This window comes from Kogia breviceps, chromosome 15, assembly GCF_026419965.1.
Source record: "Kogia breviceps isolate mKogBre1 chromosome 15, mKogBre1 haplotype 1, whole genome shotgun sequence".
Taxonomy (NCBI): Eukaryota; Metazoa; Chordata; class Mammalia; order Artiodactyla; family Physeteridae; genus Kogia; species Kogia breviceps.
The window spans coordinates 64,671,078-64,688,230 of record NC_081324.1 but is presented as its reverse complement, the minus strand read 5'-3'; the positions used below and the strand labels follow the sequence as shown (position 1 = coordinate 64,688,230).

The 17,153-nt window shown below is 55.9% G+C and overlaps 1 protein-coding gene across 2 annotated transcripts in view; it reads left to right on the top strand.

Moving 5' to 3' along the window:
* PPM1F (protein phosphatase, Mg2+/Mn2+ dependent 1F) overlaps window positions 1-16,745 on the top strand; it is a 30,005-nt gene extending 13,260 nt beyond the window's left edge. Inside the window, exons 5-10 of one of the 2 annotated variants that reach the window (XR_010836957.1) lie at window positions 501-689; window positions 2,713-2,856; window positions 4,798-4,891; window positions 6,061-6,427; window positions 14,994-15,125; window positions 15,433-16,745. Coding sequence is in view for 1 of the 2 variants with exons in the window: in XM_059041297.2 (XP_058897280.1) it covers window positions 501-689; window positions 2,713-2,856; window positions 4,798-4,891; window positions 6,061-6,368 (735 nt within the window). In the remaining variant the exon portion in view is untranslated. Of the gene's footprint in view, window positions 1-500; window positions 690-2,712; window positions 2,857-4,797; window positions 4,892-6,060; window positions 9,533-14,993; window positions 15,126-15,432 lie in introns of those variants that run through there. The other variant, XM_059041297.2, reaches the window with a different exon arrangement.
* Window positions 16,746-17,153: the final 408 nt, after the last annotated feature.

The following is a 17,153-nucleotide window of genomic DNA, read 5'->3' as shown; positions in this document are numbered from 1 at the left end:
GAGGGCCGGGTGGGAAGTGGGAGATTGCAAGGTCAGGGGAGGACCCTGGCTGCCGAGCGGGGCTGCCGGCTGGGCAGCCGGCAGGAGGGATGACCATGGCTGCCGTCAGGGGGCCAGGTCCCAGCGCTCCTGGGCCTGGGCAGCCCCCAGCCCCTGGTTTTCCCGGCTGAGGGGCTAAGGAACGGGAGGCCCCAGCACCACATGCACCTGGACCCCTGCTTGCTGAGCCTGCTCTCCCCACCCACTGGGAGCCACCTGGCACCTCTTCCCTCATCCCATGCTCCCTGCAACTGGGCCCAGAGCAGAAGTTGAGGCTCCTGAGGGTCATCCTCTCCCAGACCCCCGATGTAGCCTGTCCAGTGGTGGAAACCATGTTGTCCTGCCACACCCTGTCCCAGAAGTGCCCATCTCCACCCCCAGACCAGAGTCTCTGGCTAGATTGCGGCCTCAGTCAGGCCCAGGGCCGGCAGGACTGTGACCCCCACCCCACTCCCCCACAGGACTCTGTGGACCGTGCCTACTTTGCTGTGTTCGATGGGCACGGAGGAGTAGACGCTGCGAGGTACGCATCTGTGCACGTGCACGCTGTCACTGCCCACCGACCAGAGCTGCCCACTGACCCTGCGGGGGCCCTGCGAGCAGCCTTCTGCTGCACCGATGAGATGTTCCTTTGGAAAGCCAGGCGAGAGGTGAGAACCGCGGTGGGGCCAGGGGCCAGGCCTCGCAGAGGGAAGGAAGCCGAAGTGGCTGATGCTGGCAGAAGGCCCTCGCTCAGCCCTGCTGGCAGTCGTGTCCTTTCACTTGTGCCTGGAAGGGGGCTTGAATAGAAGCAGTGTGAGGCTGCCCCCACTCCAGAAGAGGGTGTGAGGGCCTCCTGGGGAAGGGCAGCTTGTCTTAAAATGCACCCACGATTTCCTTCTAATCAGGTACAGTGGGATGACAGATGCAGAGGCATCTGCCTTGTGGTTCCCAAGAGGAGACGCCACCCCATGCAGGACCACACGGGGAGCACTAGGGTCAGCCAGGAGGCCGAGAGAGAGGAAAGCATGGCCCCAAGGCTTCAATGTGACCTCCGTAGGCAGGCACGTCACAAGCTGAGGACCAGATAGTTTGAATAAGCCTGACAGGCTCTGGGCTACAGGGTGGTCCCCAGCCATCCAGGCCAGGGAGATGTTGGCCTGGCAAGGGACCCTGGCTGAGGACATGGGCTCAGACCACCTGGCTTGTGCAGAAAAGGCACACTCCCTGAGGAGACATTTGCTCTCTTTAGGAATTAGCCCTGGGAGGGGTACTTTCTTCAGGATTCAGAAAGCCCTTGATTTGTCTATACATCGTAAAGTACAGAAAACAAAACACAGCACCGATACAGGCAGACTTCTGAGGTCTTGCGGGTTTGGTTCCAGACCACCTCTGTAACGTGCATATTGGGATAAAGCGAGTCACATGAATGTTTTGGTTTCCTAGTGCAGATAAAAGCTATGTTTACACCGTATCCTCATCTATAAGCATGCAGCTGAATTAACGTCTAAAACAACACACGTACCGTAAAAAACACCTTATTGCTAAAAAATGCTAGCCATCATCTGAGCTTTCGAGTCGTGATCTTTTTGCAGTAGGAACATCAAAGATGACTGACCACAGATCACCATGACAGAGAATAATAATAATGAGAAAGTTTGAAATATCGCAGAAGTTACCAAAATGTGGCACAGAGACAGGAAGTGAGCAAAAGCTGTTGGAAAAATGGTGACAATAAACTTGCCCGAGGCAGGGTTGCCACAAACTTTCAATTTGTGAAAAACGCACGATCGGCAAAGGGCAATAACGGAAAGCAGCAACACGTGGTCCACCTGATGCTCCCCACCCCCACAAACACCTCCCCCCGGGCAGGTCTCCCTAGGCTGATGGTGTCGGCAGTTACCACGATGAGGCATTTGTTTCTGAAAGAAGAAAGCACGCATCCAGTCCCTCTGTGACCTTACTGTCCACTGAACCTCACCTTGGAACCTCGGGTGTCCTTCTAGCAGGGTGGATACTAAGATCGTGTCCCTTTCTGAGATCAAGAAACAGGCCCAGAGAGCTCAGGCCTGGCCCCGTCGACAAGGCTCAGGAGGAGACATGGTGGGGGCAGGAGGCACTGTCATCAGATGCTCTGAGCACAGACCTCACCAGAATCAACAAGGCTGGATTTGAATCTATACAGAAAACCTTCCAGGTCTAAGACTGTGAGGTGGGAGCCCAGCCACCGGGAGCTCAGGGCTGCTGTTCTAGTCAAGAAAGGAGTCTCTGAAGCAGAGGTGTTTAGTTTAGGCTGTGTTATTAAAAACACCTTTGCCGAGACATAATTAACATGTAAGAGACTCCACTTGTCCAAAGAGTACCGTCTGGTAGGTTTTGGCATGTGTCTATGCCCGTGTGCCCCTCACCATGGTAACAGATGTATTCGTCATCCCCAAAGATTCTTCTGTCTTTGGTCATCCCCGCCCCCCAGCTCCCCAGACACCCACCTGTCTGCTTTCTGACACCGTGAAACGGCAGAGTCTGCTCTGCTGACTTGATGTAAATGCCCCTTTCCTGCTGCCTGGTCCCTGCGTGCATCGGTCTGTTCCTGTTTCCCGCTTAGTGCTGTTCCAGGGTTGGTGTCTGGCCAGCGTGGGGCGTGTGCCTGTGGCGGCCTCGCCATCCTCACCCATGTGCGCCCTCTCCCTGCAGCGGCTGCAGAGCGGCACTACAGGGGTGTGCGCGCTCATCACCGGGAACACCCTGCACGTGGCCTGGCTCGGGGACTCCCAGGTGGTCCTGGTGCAGCAGGGGCAGGTGGTGAAGCTGATGGAGCCACACAGACCTGAGCGGCAGGTAAGGGGCCCCCGGGCAGGCAGGTGATCAGGGGGACTAGGATGTAAGGGGGCCCTGGGCCATCTTCCCATGAAACTCCTGGTGCTCCTCCAGGGGAGGGCTCCCTGCCTGACTTGAGTGGCTGGGGGTCCCATAAAGCTTGGGGCTTTAGCTGCCAGGAATCCCACGCGAGCCCTTCCTGTCACAGCAACATGGAGCCCAGAGCTTGGGGGGAGAGCTGGGCCCTCTGCCCAGCAGGCGGCGCAGTAAGTGGAGTTAACGGGCAGGGTTCTCTCCTGCACACAGGTGGGGAATGGTCAGCCACCTGGGCTGTGGGGGAGGAGGGCTTCAGGGACGAGGTGATGCTGAGTCAGAGCTGGAAGGGACCAGACTTGGGACTGAGAGCTGCAGAGCATGGACAAGCTGCTGGGAGATGCAGAAATGAGAGGGAAGGAGGCAGAGCCGGATCCCAAGGCAGGTGTGGGCCCAGCAGGCCAGGCCTGGGGTCCAGGAGAGAGCAGGTTAAGCCAGGACCGGCCACTGAGGCACTCACAGCCGCTGCTCCTGGGGCAGGAGGCACTTTGTAAGGAATCTGGTAGCTTCTGGAATGATCGGAACAGTGGAGGGCAAGCTGAGGCCTGGGTCACAAAGACGCCACTGTAGTCGCCGGCCAGCTGTGGGGAGGGCCTGCCTGTCAAGTCAGGAAGGACAGAGAAGAGGGAGGCCAGGCTTTGGGGTGGGGAGCCAGAGAGGCCTTGGGCCTCTAAGAGGATGGTGATGCCTTTGGTCTGAGGGCCGGGGAGCTCGGGGTTGGATGTTCCCTGGGAGTGTGGGGACTGGTGGGACACCCCATGAAGACTGGAGGGGCTGGGGGTATGGGCCCGAGGGCCACGCATGGAGCTGCAGGGTCTTCAGTGGGGAGGGTGTGGCAGGAGATTGGGCGAGTCCCATCAGAGGTAGGGGGGAAGCAGGAGAGCGTAGCCCTGTGGCAGGGAGCATAGGAGGAAAGGCCACCTGCCTGGGCGCACACAGGTGAGCCACTCAGCCCCTCAGCCCTGGGCGAGTGGGCAGGAGGTGGGGCCGGTGAGAGGAAGCAGTGGGCAGGGAGCCTTGCTGAGCCAAGCCGCTGGGAACCCACCCACTGGCCACCAGCTCTGGGCTTCCCCTTGGGGAAGCTGTTTCAGGCAGGTGGGAAGGATGAGGTGAGAGGGCAGCCGAGGTGGTGGGTGTCCCAGGAGACAAGAGGTGAAGATAGGGGTGCCCTGAGCCCCAGGATGCCCCAGCCTTGTACCAGGTGAGGTAACAGAGGTGGGAGCCACAGGGGAGGGCACAGGGCAATGGGATTTTGCTCCAGCACAGACTCTGTGTTACCACCCTTCAGGCAGCAGGCTCACATCTGGGAAACCTCTCTTTCAGGGGAGGTTATAGGACCAAAACGGTTTTTAGGACTCATGGCGAGACCAGGCCTCTGTGCTGTCCTCTCAGGCCTGGAGCACCGTCGTCCTTTGTGGAGCCGGACAGCGCCTGGATGGGGGTAGGGGTGGGGTGAGGACAAGAACGCAGGGGCACAGGGCTTGTCCAGGGCCTGGTTCAGGTTTCATCTAGCCCTGCAGAGTGGCCGCAGGTACACATGCTTGGTCCATTGAGGGAGGCACAGCATCCCCACCTGGACCCCGGGGCTCTGGCTCTTTCTGCTGCCATGAGCATTTCCTGGACCCCGAAAGGCTGCTCGGGGACTGGCCGTCTGTCTTCGTTGGCACCATCACCTGCTTAGCCATTCCTGCATCTTTAGGATGATTTAGGTTGTTCATCATTTCTCACTGCCTCACTAAGGCTTCCCTTGGGCGTTGATCAAAGCCGTGGCTCCCAGTGCTGCCTTGGAACCAGCTGGTCTCCCCTTGGCAGCGCGGGCACCCCATCGGCACACGCGGCCTACCCGGCCCCCCCTGGCTGTCTCTGCAGGACGAGAAGGACCGCATTGAGGCGCTGGGTGGCTTCGTGTCCCACATGGACTGCTGGAGGGTCAACGGGACCCTGGCTGTCTCCAGAGCCATCGGTAAGGAGGTGAGGGGGGTGGGAGGGGGGTCACAGGGCCCGGGACTGTGCTCACTGGGTGGTCTGGGAATGCAGCCTCACCTGCTCATCAGTCAGATTGCAAAAGGGCTCTGGTGAATCCAGAGCACAGGTGTAGCCACCTTGGAAACTTGCATCCTGCACTGATAATTGCAGCTTAAGTTATATTCATTAAAACAGTTTCTCAGAAAGATCTAGGAGGAAACCCTTGGCAGTTACTGTATGTGCTAAAGGTAATTTTTAATAGACAGTCTATAAATGAGGCTCACCCTCCCCTACCCACCTTTCACACTGATGATTCTTTATTCTATCTTAAAAAAAAAAGTGAGAAAAACGGCACCCCCTCCCCAACCCTGTCTTCTCCTGTGGCTGCCAGGCCTTGGTTTGGGGCTCAGACCTCCCTCCAGGACTGAGAAATCGCTCCCTTCCTGCTCCCCCACCACACCCTGAGATGTGGCCCCAGCCCCTCCAAGTCTCCTGAAATGTTCTGTGCTCCTTGACACACATGGTGCCTTCCTTACAGCTGGACCCCGGGAGGTGGCCCACATGGAGGCCAGGAGGGGTCAGCCTCCTTCCAAGGGGACCGGGACTGGAGAGGGGACCACTGGGCAGCTCTGTGTCAGGGAGCAACATGTCGGGCTCGTGCCCTGGGGAGAAGTGAACGTCAGGGCCACAGCGGGGGAGGAGGACCAGCGGGAAGCCCTCAGGGGAGGCCTGAGCAGGAGAGAAGCCCAGGGCAGGATCGGGCGGAGGCTGTGCCCTGTTCTCTCCTGTGATAGGGGGATGGGAGAGGGTGCATGGGAGGCAGAGCCAGCATCCCGACTCAGCCGAGGCGCCCGTTGGGTGTGCAGGGAGCCGCAGGGGCTGGGGAGGGCCAGGGCCACACCTGGACAGCATCCTTGGCCTGTGTCCCCTCTGAAGTGAAACAGCTCTTGTAGGGAGCTGCCCTTGGCCCTGCTGGGTTCTGACTCTGCCCGCGGGGACACAGGGCAAGTCTGTCTCATCGCCCTGCTCTGTTCCTTTGGAGCGCTTGGCACCTTGCGAAGCTACCTTTTCACCCTGTGTTGGAGGTGGGGTGGCCACAGGCAGGCCGGGGCCTGGGGAGGGGACAGCAGCAGGGGCATTGCCCTCATGATTCTCTCCCACTCCCAGGGGACGTCTTCCAGAAGCCCTACGTGTCCGGGGAGGCGGACACGGCCTCACGGGCACTGACAGGCTCTGAGGACTACCTGCTGCTGGCCTGCGATGGCTTCTTTGACGTGGTCCCCCACCAGGAGGTGGCCGGCCTCGTGCAGAGCCACCTGATTGGGCAGCAGGGCAGCGGGCTGCACGTGGCTGAGGAGCTGGTGGCTGCCGCCCGGGAGCGGGGCTCCCATGACAACATCACGGTCATGGTGGTCTTCCTCCGGGATCCCCGAGACCTGCTGGAGCCAGAGACCGACGCTGTGCCGAGAAGCTAGGAGGTCCGGGCCCCGCCCGCATGATCCTTCCCTGCGGATGCCTTAGGACACGGCAGGAGGTGGGCAAGTGACACCACCCACAGCCTCTGGCCCTGCTTGCGTCACCCCATCCTGGTAGCTGCCAGGGGCATCGCCTGTTCACAGCAGGCGGGGTGACAGTGGGATGGTGGGATGTCCAAAGGAAGCCCAAGAAGGAGACCTCATGGAGGAGAAGGGGCCCAGGAAGTGGACAGGCTCTGGGCCCCATTGGGTAGGGGTGGGACCAGAGGCTACAGGCAGCGGCCACAGCCAAACCAAAGACACTGGGCATGCTCGCAGGGTAGCAGGACTCTGTGTGTGGGACCTTCGGGCAGAACCAGGGGCTGCAGACATTTTCCAGTGCCCTGGGTGTCCAGCAAAGTTTTCCCATCCGCCCCTCACTGTCCGTCACTGGGAGGGCTTGTATGGACCGATGTTCCTGTCTGGTCCTGGTGCCCAGCAGGTCCTGGCCGAGCCAAGTGGCTTCCCAAGTGGGGAGGGTGGCCTCATGGGGAAGGGGGTGGCGCCAGGGGTCTGATCTGTGGTGCCCACCAGTGACCTCCCTGGTTCCCGCTCACCCCTCGTGCACCAGGGAGGGAACGCTCAGACAAAGACACGTGTGTCTTGTTTGTGGGGTTTTTTTTTCCAGGGAAAAGTCTAATTCAGAAGCAGTATTTCAGGTTTTGTCCTTGTTCTGTCAGTGCCAATAGGACCTGTTGTGTCATATAACTTAAGCAGAGCTCGGCACTTATTTTATTCCTTAGAAAACTTAAGAATTGCTTTTTTTTTTTTTTGAGAAACTTCTTTTGCAGTATTACTGGATTTTTTCCCCTAAATCAGGATTGAAACACACTTTTCCAGGTGGTGTAAATAAGCCATTCAAGTGCCTTAAACAGCTTTAGGCAAGGCTGGAACTTCCGGGCGTGTGATGGGTTCCCATAGCACGTTTCAGTTTTTTCAAAAGCAGGATTTGTTTTGTCAGAATGGTATAATTTTGGCCAGAATTCTTCCGGGAAGAGTTCTTTCTGCCTTTGTGATACGCCGATGAGAACGTGGGCTGGAGCTCGGGGCTCCAGAGTCGGGGTTACTGTGGCCCTGCCTCTCATGTCTCTGACTGGACCCCAGGCTGAGGGACTAAGCTCCACCAGTGGGCGAGTCCTTGCTGCTGTTTGGAATGTTCCAGAAGGTCTTGTGTATTGGTAGTTGAATTGGTTTCAACAGGAAACACACCTAAGGGGCTCTGCAAGGCCGAGGCAGCCTGAGGGTCTCCGGCTGTGTTTGGAGGCAGGGGGATGCCACTGGGAGTCTGTCCTTCTCTGCCTGTGGATGGTGGCCTCTGCTGCCTTGCTTTGCCCACAGCCCACCTGCCTGCTGACTCCCATTGAGTGGGTATAGGGTTGGAAGCGCAGGGCCGGGCAGGGGCTCCAGGCAGAGGTCAGGGCCCAGGGAGAGGGGTACCTGGGGGGAGGACCTGGGCTCCCTGTGGTGGGCAGGCTGCCACAGGCAGAGGCTGGCAGGTCTGGGAAGGGCAGTGGGTGGCTTAGCTGAGGCTTTAGAGGATGTCACTGAGGGGGCTTGGTGCCGGGTCCCTGAGGCTGCGGGGTCCCATGGAGGCGGTCAGAGTCCACCTGCAGTAGGAGGGCCCAGGACAGGCTGTGCAGGGCACACCCTGATCCCGGCTGCACCAAGGGAGCCTCTGCCCCCCTCACCCAGGGAAGGGAGGGCGGTGAGAGCCCCTCCTAAGGCCAATCCCCAGGAAGCAGGGGGACACCACCTGCAGGCTCAGCGTTTCCCCCGTCCCAGCAGGGATGAAGCAGCTGAGACCACGTGCTCAGGGGCTCCTGGTAGAAAGCATCTTTAGCATGGTCACAATTCAGAGAGCAGCTTTGGTGGCCCAGTGAGCAGGTGTTGCTCTGGCTAACCTGAATGCCCTGCCTTCTGGGAGCCATAGGCCCCCTCATCGGCCCCTCCCGGGATAGGGATCAGCCAGCCCTCAGGTTGGGGTGGGGGCCCGAGGGAGCCCTGCCTCATGCAACACCTGGGCACTGAGCCATCCTCCCCTCTGGACAGGGCACCTTCAGCCTCTGCGAGTTCTGGCCCACTTCCTCTTCAGGTCACAGTCCCAAGAGGGCCATTAGCCAGGGACACTGGTCTGGAAACCTCGGTTGCCTACTCAAACCCAAGCTTTGTCACTTGGTCATTATCTTTGTGCGTCCCTGGGCCTCAGTGTCCCCTTTGTACTGAGTCTGTTGCACTGAGTCTGTGCAGTTGCCACTGGAATTCTGGAGGTGCTGGGCAAACCGGAGCGTCTTGGGGCGATGCTGCCAGGGCTAAGGGCCCCTCCCCACGCCAGCAACGAGGGGTGATTAAGTATTATTAGTATCTATTCTTAACAGTAAGTGGGCTGAGGAAGAATCAAGCTACTGATGCCAGCGCCTTCCTTATATGGAAAACAAAAGCCAGAGCTATTGAGCCCTGCTTTCACAGGTTGGGCTGCTCCCAGGCAGCAGCGGTGGGGGAGGCCCAGGAGAGGGGCCAGCGCCAGTGCCGAAACCCCAGGGGGAAACACGGCCTCCCTGATCCAGCCCATCCTCAGCATGCAGGACTAGGAACTGGTGTGTTTCAGGGGGAAGAGTGACGGGGGGCAGGCCTCACAGGGGAAGCACAGGCTGTCTGTCTGGGGTCCTGGGTCACCTTCTAGCGACCCCTGTCCTCCTTGGCCCATCATGCGGCCCCCCATTGCCCCTTCCCCTGCAGCTAGAGTTCCACCGTGGACTCAGATGTCCTGGCCACGTCTGCAGTATTCAGAGGGTGGGGGCACAGCTGCACTGCTCCTGGGCCTGGCCCCAACCTGAGCCAAATGGAGACCAAGTGGGCATTTGCAGAATGAGCTCTTGGGTTTGATTCTGGCTGCAGCCCCAAGCGGGCAGCCCCGGAGGCCTGCGCTCTTCCCCGAGGCTCCACAGCTTTGCCAAATGCACCTGCAGCCTTGCCAAGGGTTTATCCATGCACATCTTGGTGCACTTCCTGGAAGTGTTCTGTGCGAGGAGGTCTTGTTCCCAGACAGGGTGGCTGTTTCCCCATCCAAGGGACAAGTCCCAGGGGCCTCTGTGCTCGTGTCAATAAACCACAAGCTCTGAACCCCACCCCCGAGTCCTGAGTCTTGCCTTCTTTGGCCTCCTCGCTCCTGGTCCCTGGCCACCAGGGTGTGTTTGGAAGCCGCTGGGGGATCATCTACCAATCTTGCAAAGTGAGCAGATGATTCCAGAGAGTGCTGCCGGCCTCTCTGGCCCACCCCCCAGCCTGGTTCCCATCCCTGGGAGCCTGCCAGCACTAGCAGCGGGAAAGCTCTTCACTGCAAGCCTCTTCCAGGGGTGACAAGAGGGGGGTCAGGGGACTTCCCTGGTGGTCCCGTGGTTAAGAATCCGCCTTCCAACGCAGGGGACGTGGGTTCAACCCCTGGTTGGGAAAATAAGACCCCACATGCCGAGGGGCGACTAAGCCTACGCACTCTAGAGCCCACGTACCACAACTAGAGAGAAGCCCACGTGCTGCAACTAAGACCTGACGCAGCCAAAAATAAATACTTTTTTTTTTCTAGAAAAGTGGAGGGGGGGGATTCTGGCCCCTGGGGACCCTGCAGGAATCCTCAGTGGCCCAGGGACTCTGAGGATGGAGACCCTCCCCCATCACACTCAGACAGAAGGTCCCATGTGCTCTGGCCAAGCTCAGATCTCAAGGGAACGTGGGAAACATCAAAAATGCCTGCACTGCTGAGCCACGGTGCCGAAGTGCTGCCTGAACTTCCCAAGACAGGGGCAGGAGGTGGTGCTGGTGCTTTCAGGGGAGTTGGGCCAGCCAGCCAGGATGGCTTTGACACTGCCACCTCCACCCCTGCCCGCGTGCTGAGCCTTTGTCCCCTGCTCGCTCTCGCCTGCTCCTGCGTGCCCCCTCTCGCCTACCGTGGGCCTTGTGTGTTGCTCCCAAATCACCCCTGAGGGCTTTCAGTGCCCCTCTGGCTCCAGGTGGCTTGGGGCAGTGGTCTCCCACCCTCCGGCCACACAGCAAGGGAGGCATGTTTATCTAGCTCCAGCCTGCCACCACGGGAGGCTGGGGCTCCGAACCAGGCCCGGGCTCCCCCAGCCCCACCTACTCACCCGTCTGTCTCCCCCTGCCTGCCCCCTCCGCCTCCTCCAAAGCTCCCAGCAGAATCTGCCCGGCAAAACCTCATTCTTAAGTGTATGCTGTCTTGATTGTTCCCTAATGAGCTGCCCACGTGTCTGAATCTGCACTGCAGGCAGATAGTGGCACCCTCCACACTCACACACAGTCACACAGCTTGGAGGCTGCGGGTGGGGCTGAGTGGCCCCCGGGGCAGCTGGGCCTTATTCATCTGCTGGACCTGGACCAGGACCAGGCCAGCGTGATGGCAGCTGGGAATGGGGGCTGCAGCAGGGGACGAACCTGCACCCAGAGGCCAAGTCCGGCACAGACAGCCAAGGGCACAGGGTATGCCTTGGGGGGACTGGGGGTGGGAGGGGACTGGGTCTCATGCCCACCAGGTGGGGGTTCTAGCCTGGGGGAGCTACCGACAGCCAGCAGAGCCGGAGAGACAGGCAGGAAGCCAGCTGGGAGGGCTGATGACTAGCCGGCCCTCCAGTTCCCTTCAGAGGGTCCCGGGGCTCCTGGCTGCCCGCCCTGGTACTGGACCAGTCAAGGACAGACCCTCCTCCAGCCCCAGCCATGAAGCTGCACTTCATCCTGGGTCTGCTTCGGGGACTTGAGCCTGGACATCTGGGCGCCCAAGGCCAAGGGGTGTGTGCAGCCTCCTCAGAGCAGCCTGGGGACCACTCCAGCCCCGGCTGAGGGTACCCCTAGGTGCCAGGCCCGGACCCAGGGAGGCCCCTCCTCAGACCACTATCTCCACCACTCCTTATGGCTGTGGCTTGGGAGACCACCTCCTCCTCCTCCCTTCTCTCCCCCTCCCCTCCCCCTCCTTTCTTAAATTATAAAAGTAATATGACTACATGACAAAACTTGGAAAAGAGAGAAGAGGAAAAACAAGATTTGATTTTGGGTATGGAACAAAGTAGCCAAGTTAAGTGTTTAGAAACGAAACAAAACAAAAGCCTCTAGAAGTGAAAGGCACCTTTTTGCCCAGAAAGAAACAATATAAAGTTGCTGAAGATGAAAAGATTAAATATAAGAGCCATAGGGACTTCCCTGGTGGCGAAGTGGTTAAGAATCCACCTGCCAATGCAGCGGACACGGGTTTGAGCCCTGGTCTGGGAAGATCCCACATGCCACGGAGCAACTAAGCCCGTGTGCCACAGCTACTGAGCCTGCACTCTAGAGCCCGCGAGCCACAATACTGAGCCCATGTGCCGAAACTACTGAAGCCCATGTGCCTAGAGCCTGTGCTCTGCAACAAGAGAAGCCACTGCAATGAGAAGCCCAAGCACCGCAACAAAGAGTAGCCCAGCTCGCCACAACTGGAGAAAGCCCGCGCACAGCAACGTAGATCCAACGCAGCCAAAAATAAATACATAAAAATAAAAGCCATAAATTTGAGCCTGAACTGCATGTACATATTTCATTGGCAAAAACGGGCTGCAGCTTGGTCCATTTAAGGCCTGTTGGTGTCGTCATGTTCTACGTGAATTCAGGCCTCACGGATGAAGCTGGTTCTCAGCAGCTGCCTCTCCCGTCCAGCCTGGGTGGCCCCACCGGGAACAGTCCCTTGTCACGACTGCCTCTCCCAGCTTGGGCAGTTCTTCCATTAAGTATTTGACATAAACACACCAAGAAGCGATGTCATAGATTGGATGTAACTGATAATAGTTACATCGTGCATCTCCCGACACATTAGTTCATCTTGTTTGTCTTTTCTGAAAATGGGATTGTGCTGGCTGCATTCTTCTCCATGCCTTGTCACTCAGCGTCCTGTTTCTCAGATTCATCCGTGTGGTGTGGGTTTCTGGCTTTTTGCAGAAACGGAGCTGCTGTGCACATTCTCAACGGGTGTCCTAGTGCCCATATTCCAGGAGTGTCACGTGGACACTTCTGACCCAACATTTCTGAAACCCACTGCCCTTCCCCCCAGCTCCACCTCGGTTCAGGGATTGTGTCACCATCCTCCACACTGGTCCCCAGAGCCTGAGAGTGGCCTCTGCCCACCCTCATCTCCAGGTGCCTCCTAGCCCCCTGAAGGAGGTCCATGGGACCTATTGTCCACATGGGGACGCCGCTGAGAGCAAGCGAGTGACTATTAATGGCTGGGACAACAGCAAACACCAGGATGTCTGGTCACTGTGCATGGGAGGCGTGGACAGCGACTAGTGGGTGACCAGGGTCCTGACTGCCAATGTAGCCAGATATGGAACACAACCTAGAGCTCCACCAGTTGGAGTCGTTCACAGAGTGGACTCTTATCGTTTGAAAATTCTGTTCCCAAATAATTTTAGTAAGATGAAATAGGGGGGCAAAAAGGAAATCTAAATAATTAGAAAAATGTAAAGATTAGGGCAAAAACTTAGGTGATGTTAAATGACAAAAGCAAAACACAAAGTGTACTGAAAGCATATATCTGATCACCTACGTAAGTGGACAGATGTACAAAGAGACGTATCCAGTCTCCACACAGGAAACGCAGATTTCTATTTTGGCTTTTGTATTACTATTTTTGTAATTTTTGTAATATTTTCCAAATTTTTGATAAGTATGTTTTACTTTTAAAATCAAAGTAGGGGATGGGGAGCTTTAACGCTATTTAAAGAGACAGAAACGGTTCATTCCTTCACAACTGCTTGCTGGTCTAGACTTGGAGTGGAGAATGGGACGGAGGCCCCGCCTGGGCAGGCTGTGCTGTGGGCAGGGGCCCGAGGACCAAGGAGGTGGGCGAATGCCAGGAGGCCTGGCTATTTGGCGACACCTCCCCATCCGAGGAGGCAGGCTCGGGGAGCTCTGGAGACGGGGCAGTGGGAGAGTCGTGAGCTCGGGAACAAGGGCCTGGTGGCCAGTGACATTCTCAGTGCTCCTGGAGGCTGCTAGGCCATGCAGTTGGCACTGAGCCTGTGGCTAAGACCTGAGATAGACACACAAACTCACGCGTGGGTCAGAGCAAGGGGTAGAGGCCATGGTGGAAGCGCTTAACCACATGCAAAGAGGAAAGGGAGGAACAACATTAGGGGCGGAAGGAAGGGCAAGCCTGTGGCCAGCCCAGGGAGGAAGAGTTTGCTGCCCCTGTGTTCTATTGTGGTTTAGACACTACGTCTCCAGCAGCCCCCTCTCAACAGGGCCTATGCATCTGTGCCTCTGATGCCCTGGTAGCTCCTCGGCCTCCTCCTACTAGCCCGCAAAGGGCTACAACACTCAGAGAGTACCAGGCCCCACCGCAGAGAAGCCTGGGGCAGTCCACTGGGGATTCCAAGATTGGGCAGTGCTAATCTGTGGTCCTAGAAGCCAAAACAGCTGGTTGCCTCTAGGTGGAGGATTGGCCGGAAAGGGGCCCCAGGAGAGGTTCTAGGTGATGGAAATAGTCTCCAATTTTATTTGGGTCTTGGTGACACAGATGAACACTTTTGTCCAAATTCAATAGACCATGTACTTAAGATCAGGACAGTTCGCTGTATGTGAATTACACCTGGATACAAAATTAAAAGGCTCAGGCCAGACTCTGGGTAACCCAGGCAGCATGCTTGGGGGAGTCATGGAAGGTGGGAGGGAAGGCCTACCGGGGGAAGTGCCAGGCAGCAGGGCTGTGGACAGAGCTCCAAGACGGCCACACGAGCAGGTGGACACTGACAGACAGAAGGCCAGTGGCCCAGGGTGCCACGGTGGTTAGACCATGGCCGTGCTGAGGGACGACCACTGGGCCCAGAGAGCCAGCCACAAGGGAACCTGGGTGAACCCTCCAGGGGCTGGGGAGAGTCAGCATTTACTGTGCACCTACTGTGTGCAAGACCCTGGGCTGGAGAGGCGGCGGCTCACTCAGTTACGCTGCGGCCCTGAAGGTCACTTCATCCCTGAGCAGAGGAGGAGCCCAAGGCTTAGGGCTGCAGCTGGGGTGAGGCAGAGCCCAGGCCACCTTCTTCCAGAGTCAGAACTGAGCTTCCCACTTCTGGTCGCACGGGCTGTGGCTGGGACCCTACGGGACAGAGAGCTGCCGGGCTGCCCGTGGGGCTGGGTCAGAACAGAATCAGCCTGTTAGAAACCAGAACTGTGTGCGTCAGCAATTAGTCCTAAACATGCTGTGCTGGAGTCTCAGGTCTCAAGAACTTTTAGAAGGTCAAACACAGGTGGCAAAGGTGGAGCACGTGGGGCCTGGGGTGGCGGGTGCGGGCCAGGGGCCTGGGACGCCGCACTGGGGTTTGTCTTCTGTCCTTCGGCAATGACAAGCCCCCTATGGTCTCTGCAACTGCAATCGCGTTGTGAAGAGCCCTCCACGGTGGGCGGTGCTGCCTGGAAGGGGGCGTGACCGCTTCGCCCATTGGCCAAGGGACACAGGTGTTTGCCCCGCATGTGCACGGAGGCTCCCGCGGCAGGGGAATCTGAGTTCCACTCTGCACGCAGGGAGCCAGCGAATAAACCTTCTTCTTCCCCCTCCAGGCTCCTGCCAGCCTCCCCTTGCCAAGCCCGGTCCAAAGCTGCCAGCAGATGCAGCGCGGGGTTTTGAGGCAGCTGGTGGCTGGGAAGGGCATCATCACACGTGACAGTCACCCTTGAAAACGGGATCTGGAGGTAAAAGGATAAGTTATGGTACATTTTTATAATGGATTCCGATGTGTCTGGTTAGAAGATTGTGGTAGATTTATTGGGAAAAAAGCAATGAAAATATACAAAACTATCCCATTCGAATGTTTATTTAACATTTTAAATTATGTAAATATGCAAGTATGTTCTTAAAAGCACAGGAAAGAAGGGCAGGTACCTCTTGGAGGTGGAGTGGAGGGGCTTCTCTGCTCTGGCCCTCCTGCCTTGTTTTACAGGCTTTGCATGGTTTGAACTTGCAAAAATGAGCCTGAATTTTTATTTTTATTTTTTCCAGCTGCGGGGCACGTGGCATCTTAGGTAGCCGGACCATGGATCGAACCTGTGCCCCTTGTAGTGGAAGCGCGGAGTCTTAACCACTAGACGGCCAGGGAAGTCTGAAATACTTTTATAATTTAAAAAATTCATACAATTGTAAGGAAAGAAACCCTTTTGGAAGCCAGGAGTGAAGGGGCTGAGGAAGAGGCTGAGGCAGGGAGAGTTGAGAGGGCTACTTGCCACAGAGAAGCAGAGCAGGCAGTGGGGAGGAAGTGGAGGGCTGGATTGCAAAGTGTTCAAGACCCTCCTGCTCCATTTTCCTCTCCTGCCTTGCCTCCCCTTAGAGGTGGCAGCATGGGTGGAAGCCAAGGAGGCAGCTGGCGTGGTCGGAAAATCAGTTACATGTGAGGGGATTGAGCGAATGTATGGGTGCCAGGTTTTTCTTACTGTTGAGAAGAGAATTGCAAATATGGAAAGTGGGGGAGGCTGGAAAGAGCCCTGAGCAATTGGAGATGTCAGTGTGAAATATATATGTTTATGTACATATTTGTATGTATATGTATATATTTACACACACACACACACACACACACACACGTGTGTGTGTACATTTTTTTCCCTAGCTCTCTCCATCGAGAGCACCTAGAAGCAAAGTCATCCCATTAGCAACAAGCACACCAGACACCCAGATCTTGATTTCTAAACACCATCCTACACCAAAAAGAATTAGGGCTCCTTGAAGAAATGGCTGATTCCAAGGCTGGGCCACCTGGAAAGTAACAAAGTTCAAAGAATGATGGTAACATGTCACAGGATATAGGGGTCAACTGGAGGAGCTCCTACTGACCAAATCTGGGGCAACTGGAAATCAAAATAAAATAAAATAACTAAATTACATAGGAATCCATGAGTTCATTTTGAAAAGGAAAAAGAAAAGCTCTTCCTTACAGTACAAAGCCAACTAATGGAATTCCTAGCTGTGCAATAAGGCAAGAAAAAGACGTAAAAAGAATACAGATCAGAAAGAAAGAAAGAAACTGTTTCTCTTTGCAGATAATGTGATTATCTAGGTAGAAAGTCCCCCAAAATCTATCCTCCTAAAAACCCCGTTAAAACTAACCAGTTAGTTTAGCAAGGTTTCAGGATACAAGTTCAATACAGGAAAATCAATAACATTTCTACTGATTTGGGAAACAGAAACTTTTTAAAAAAAACTACCATTTAGGGACTTGCCTGGCAGTCCAGTGGTTAAGACTCTGCACTTCCACTGCACAGGGTGCAGGTTCCATCCCTGGTCCAGGAACTAAGATCCTGCATGATGAGCAGTGCAGCAAAAAAACAAACAAACAAAAGAAAAACAGGTAAGAGCAAACATTTTTTTAAGTAAAAATTAAAGAACTACCATTTACAATAGCTCCAAAACACATGAAATACTTGCTATAAATCTAACAAAATATGAACAGGAACTCTATGCTGAAAACTAAAAAATTATGGTGAAATAAATCAGAGAAGATCTAAATACATAGAGAGACAGGCTATGCTCATGGTTTGGAGGAGTCAAAATAGTAAAGATGCCAATTCTCCCCAAACTGATCTGCAACTTCAATGTTATTACAATAAAAATTCCAGTGGCAGAATTTTTAAAATAGATACAGACAAGCTGAATGTAAAATTTATATGGGAAGTCAAAGGAACTAAAACCATTCAAACAATTTAGAAAAATATGAATAAAGTTGGAGG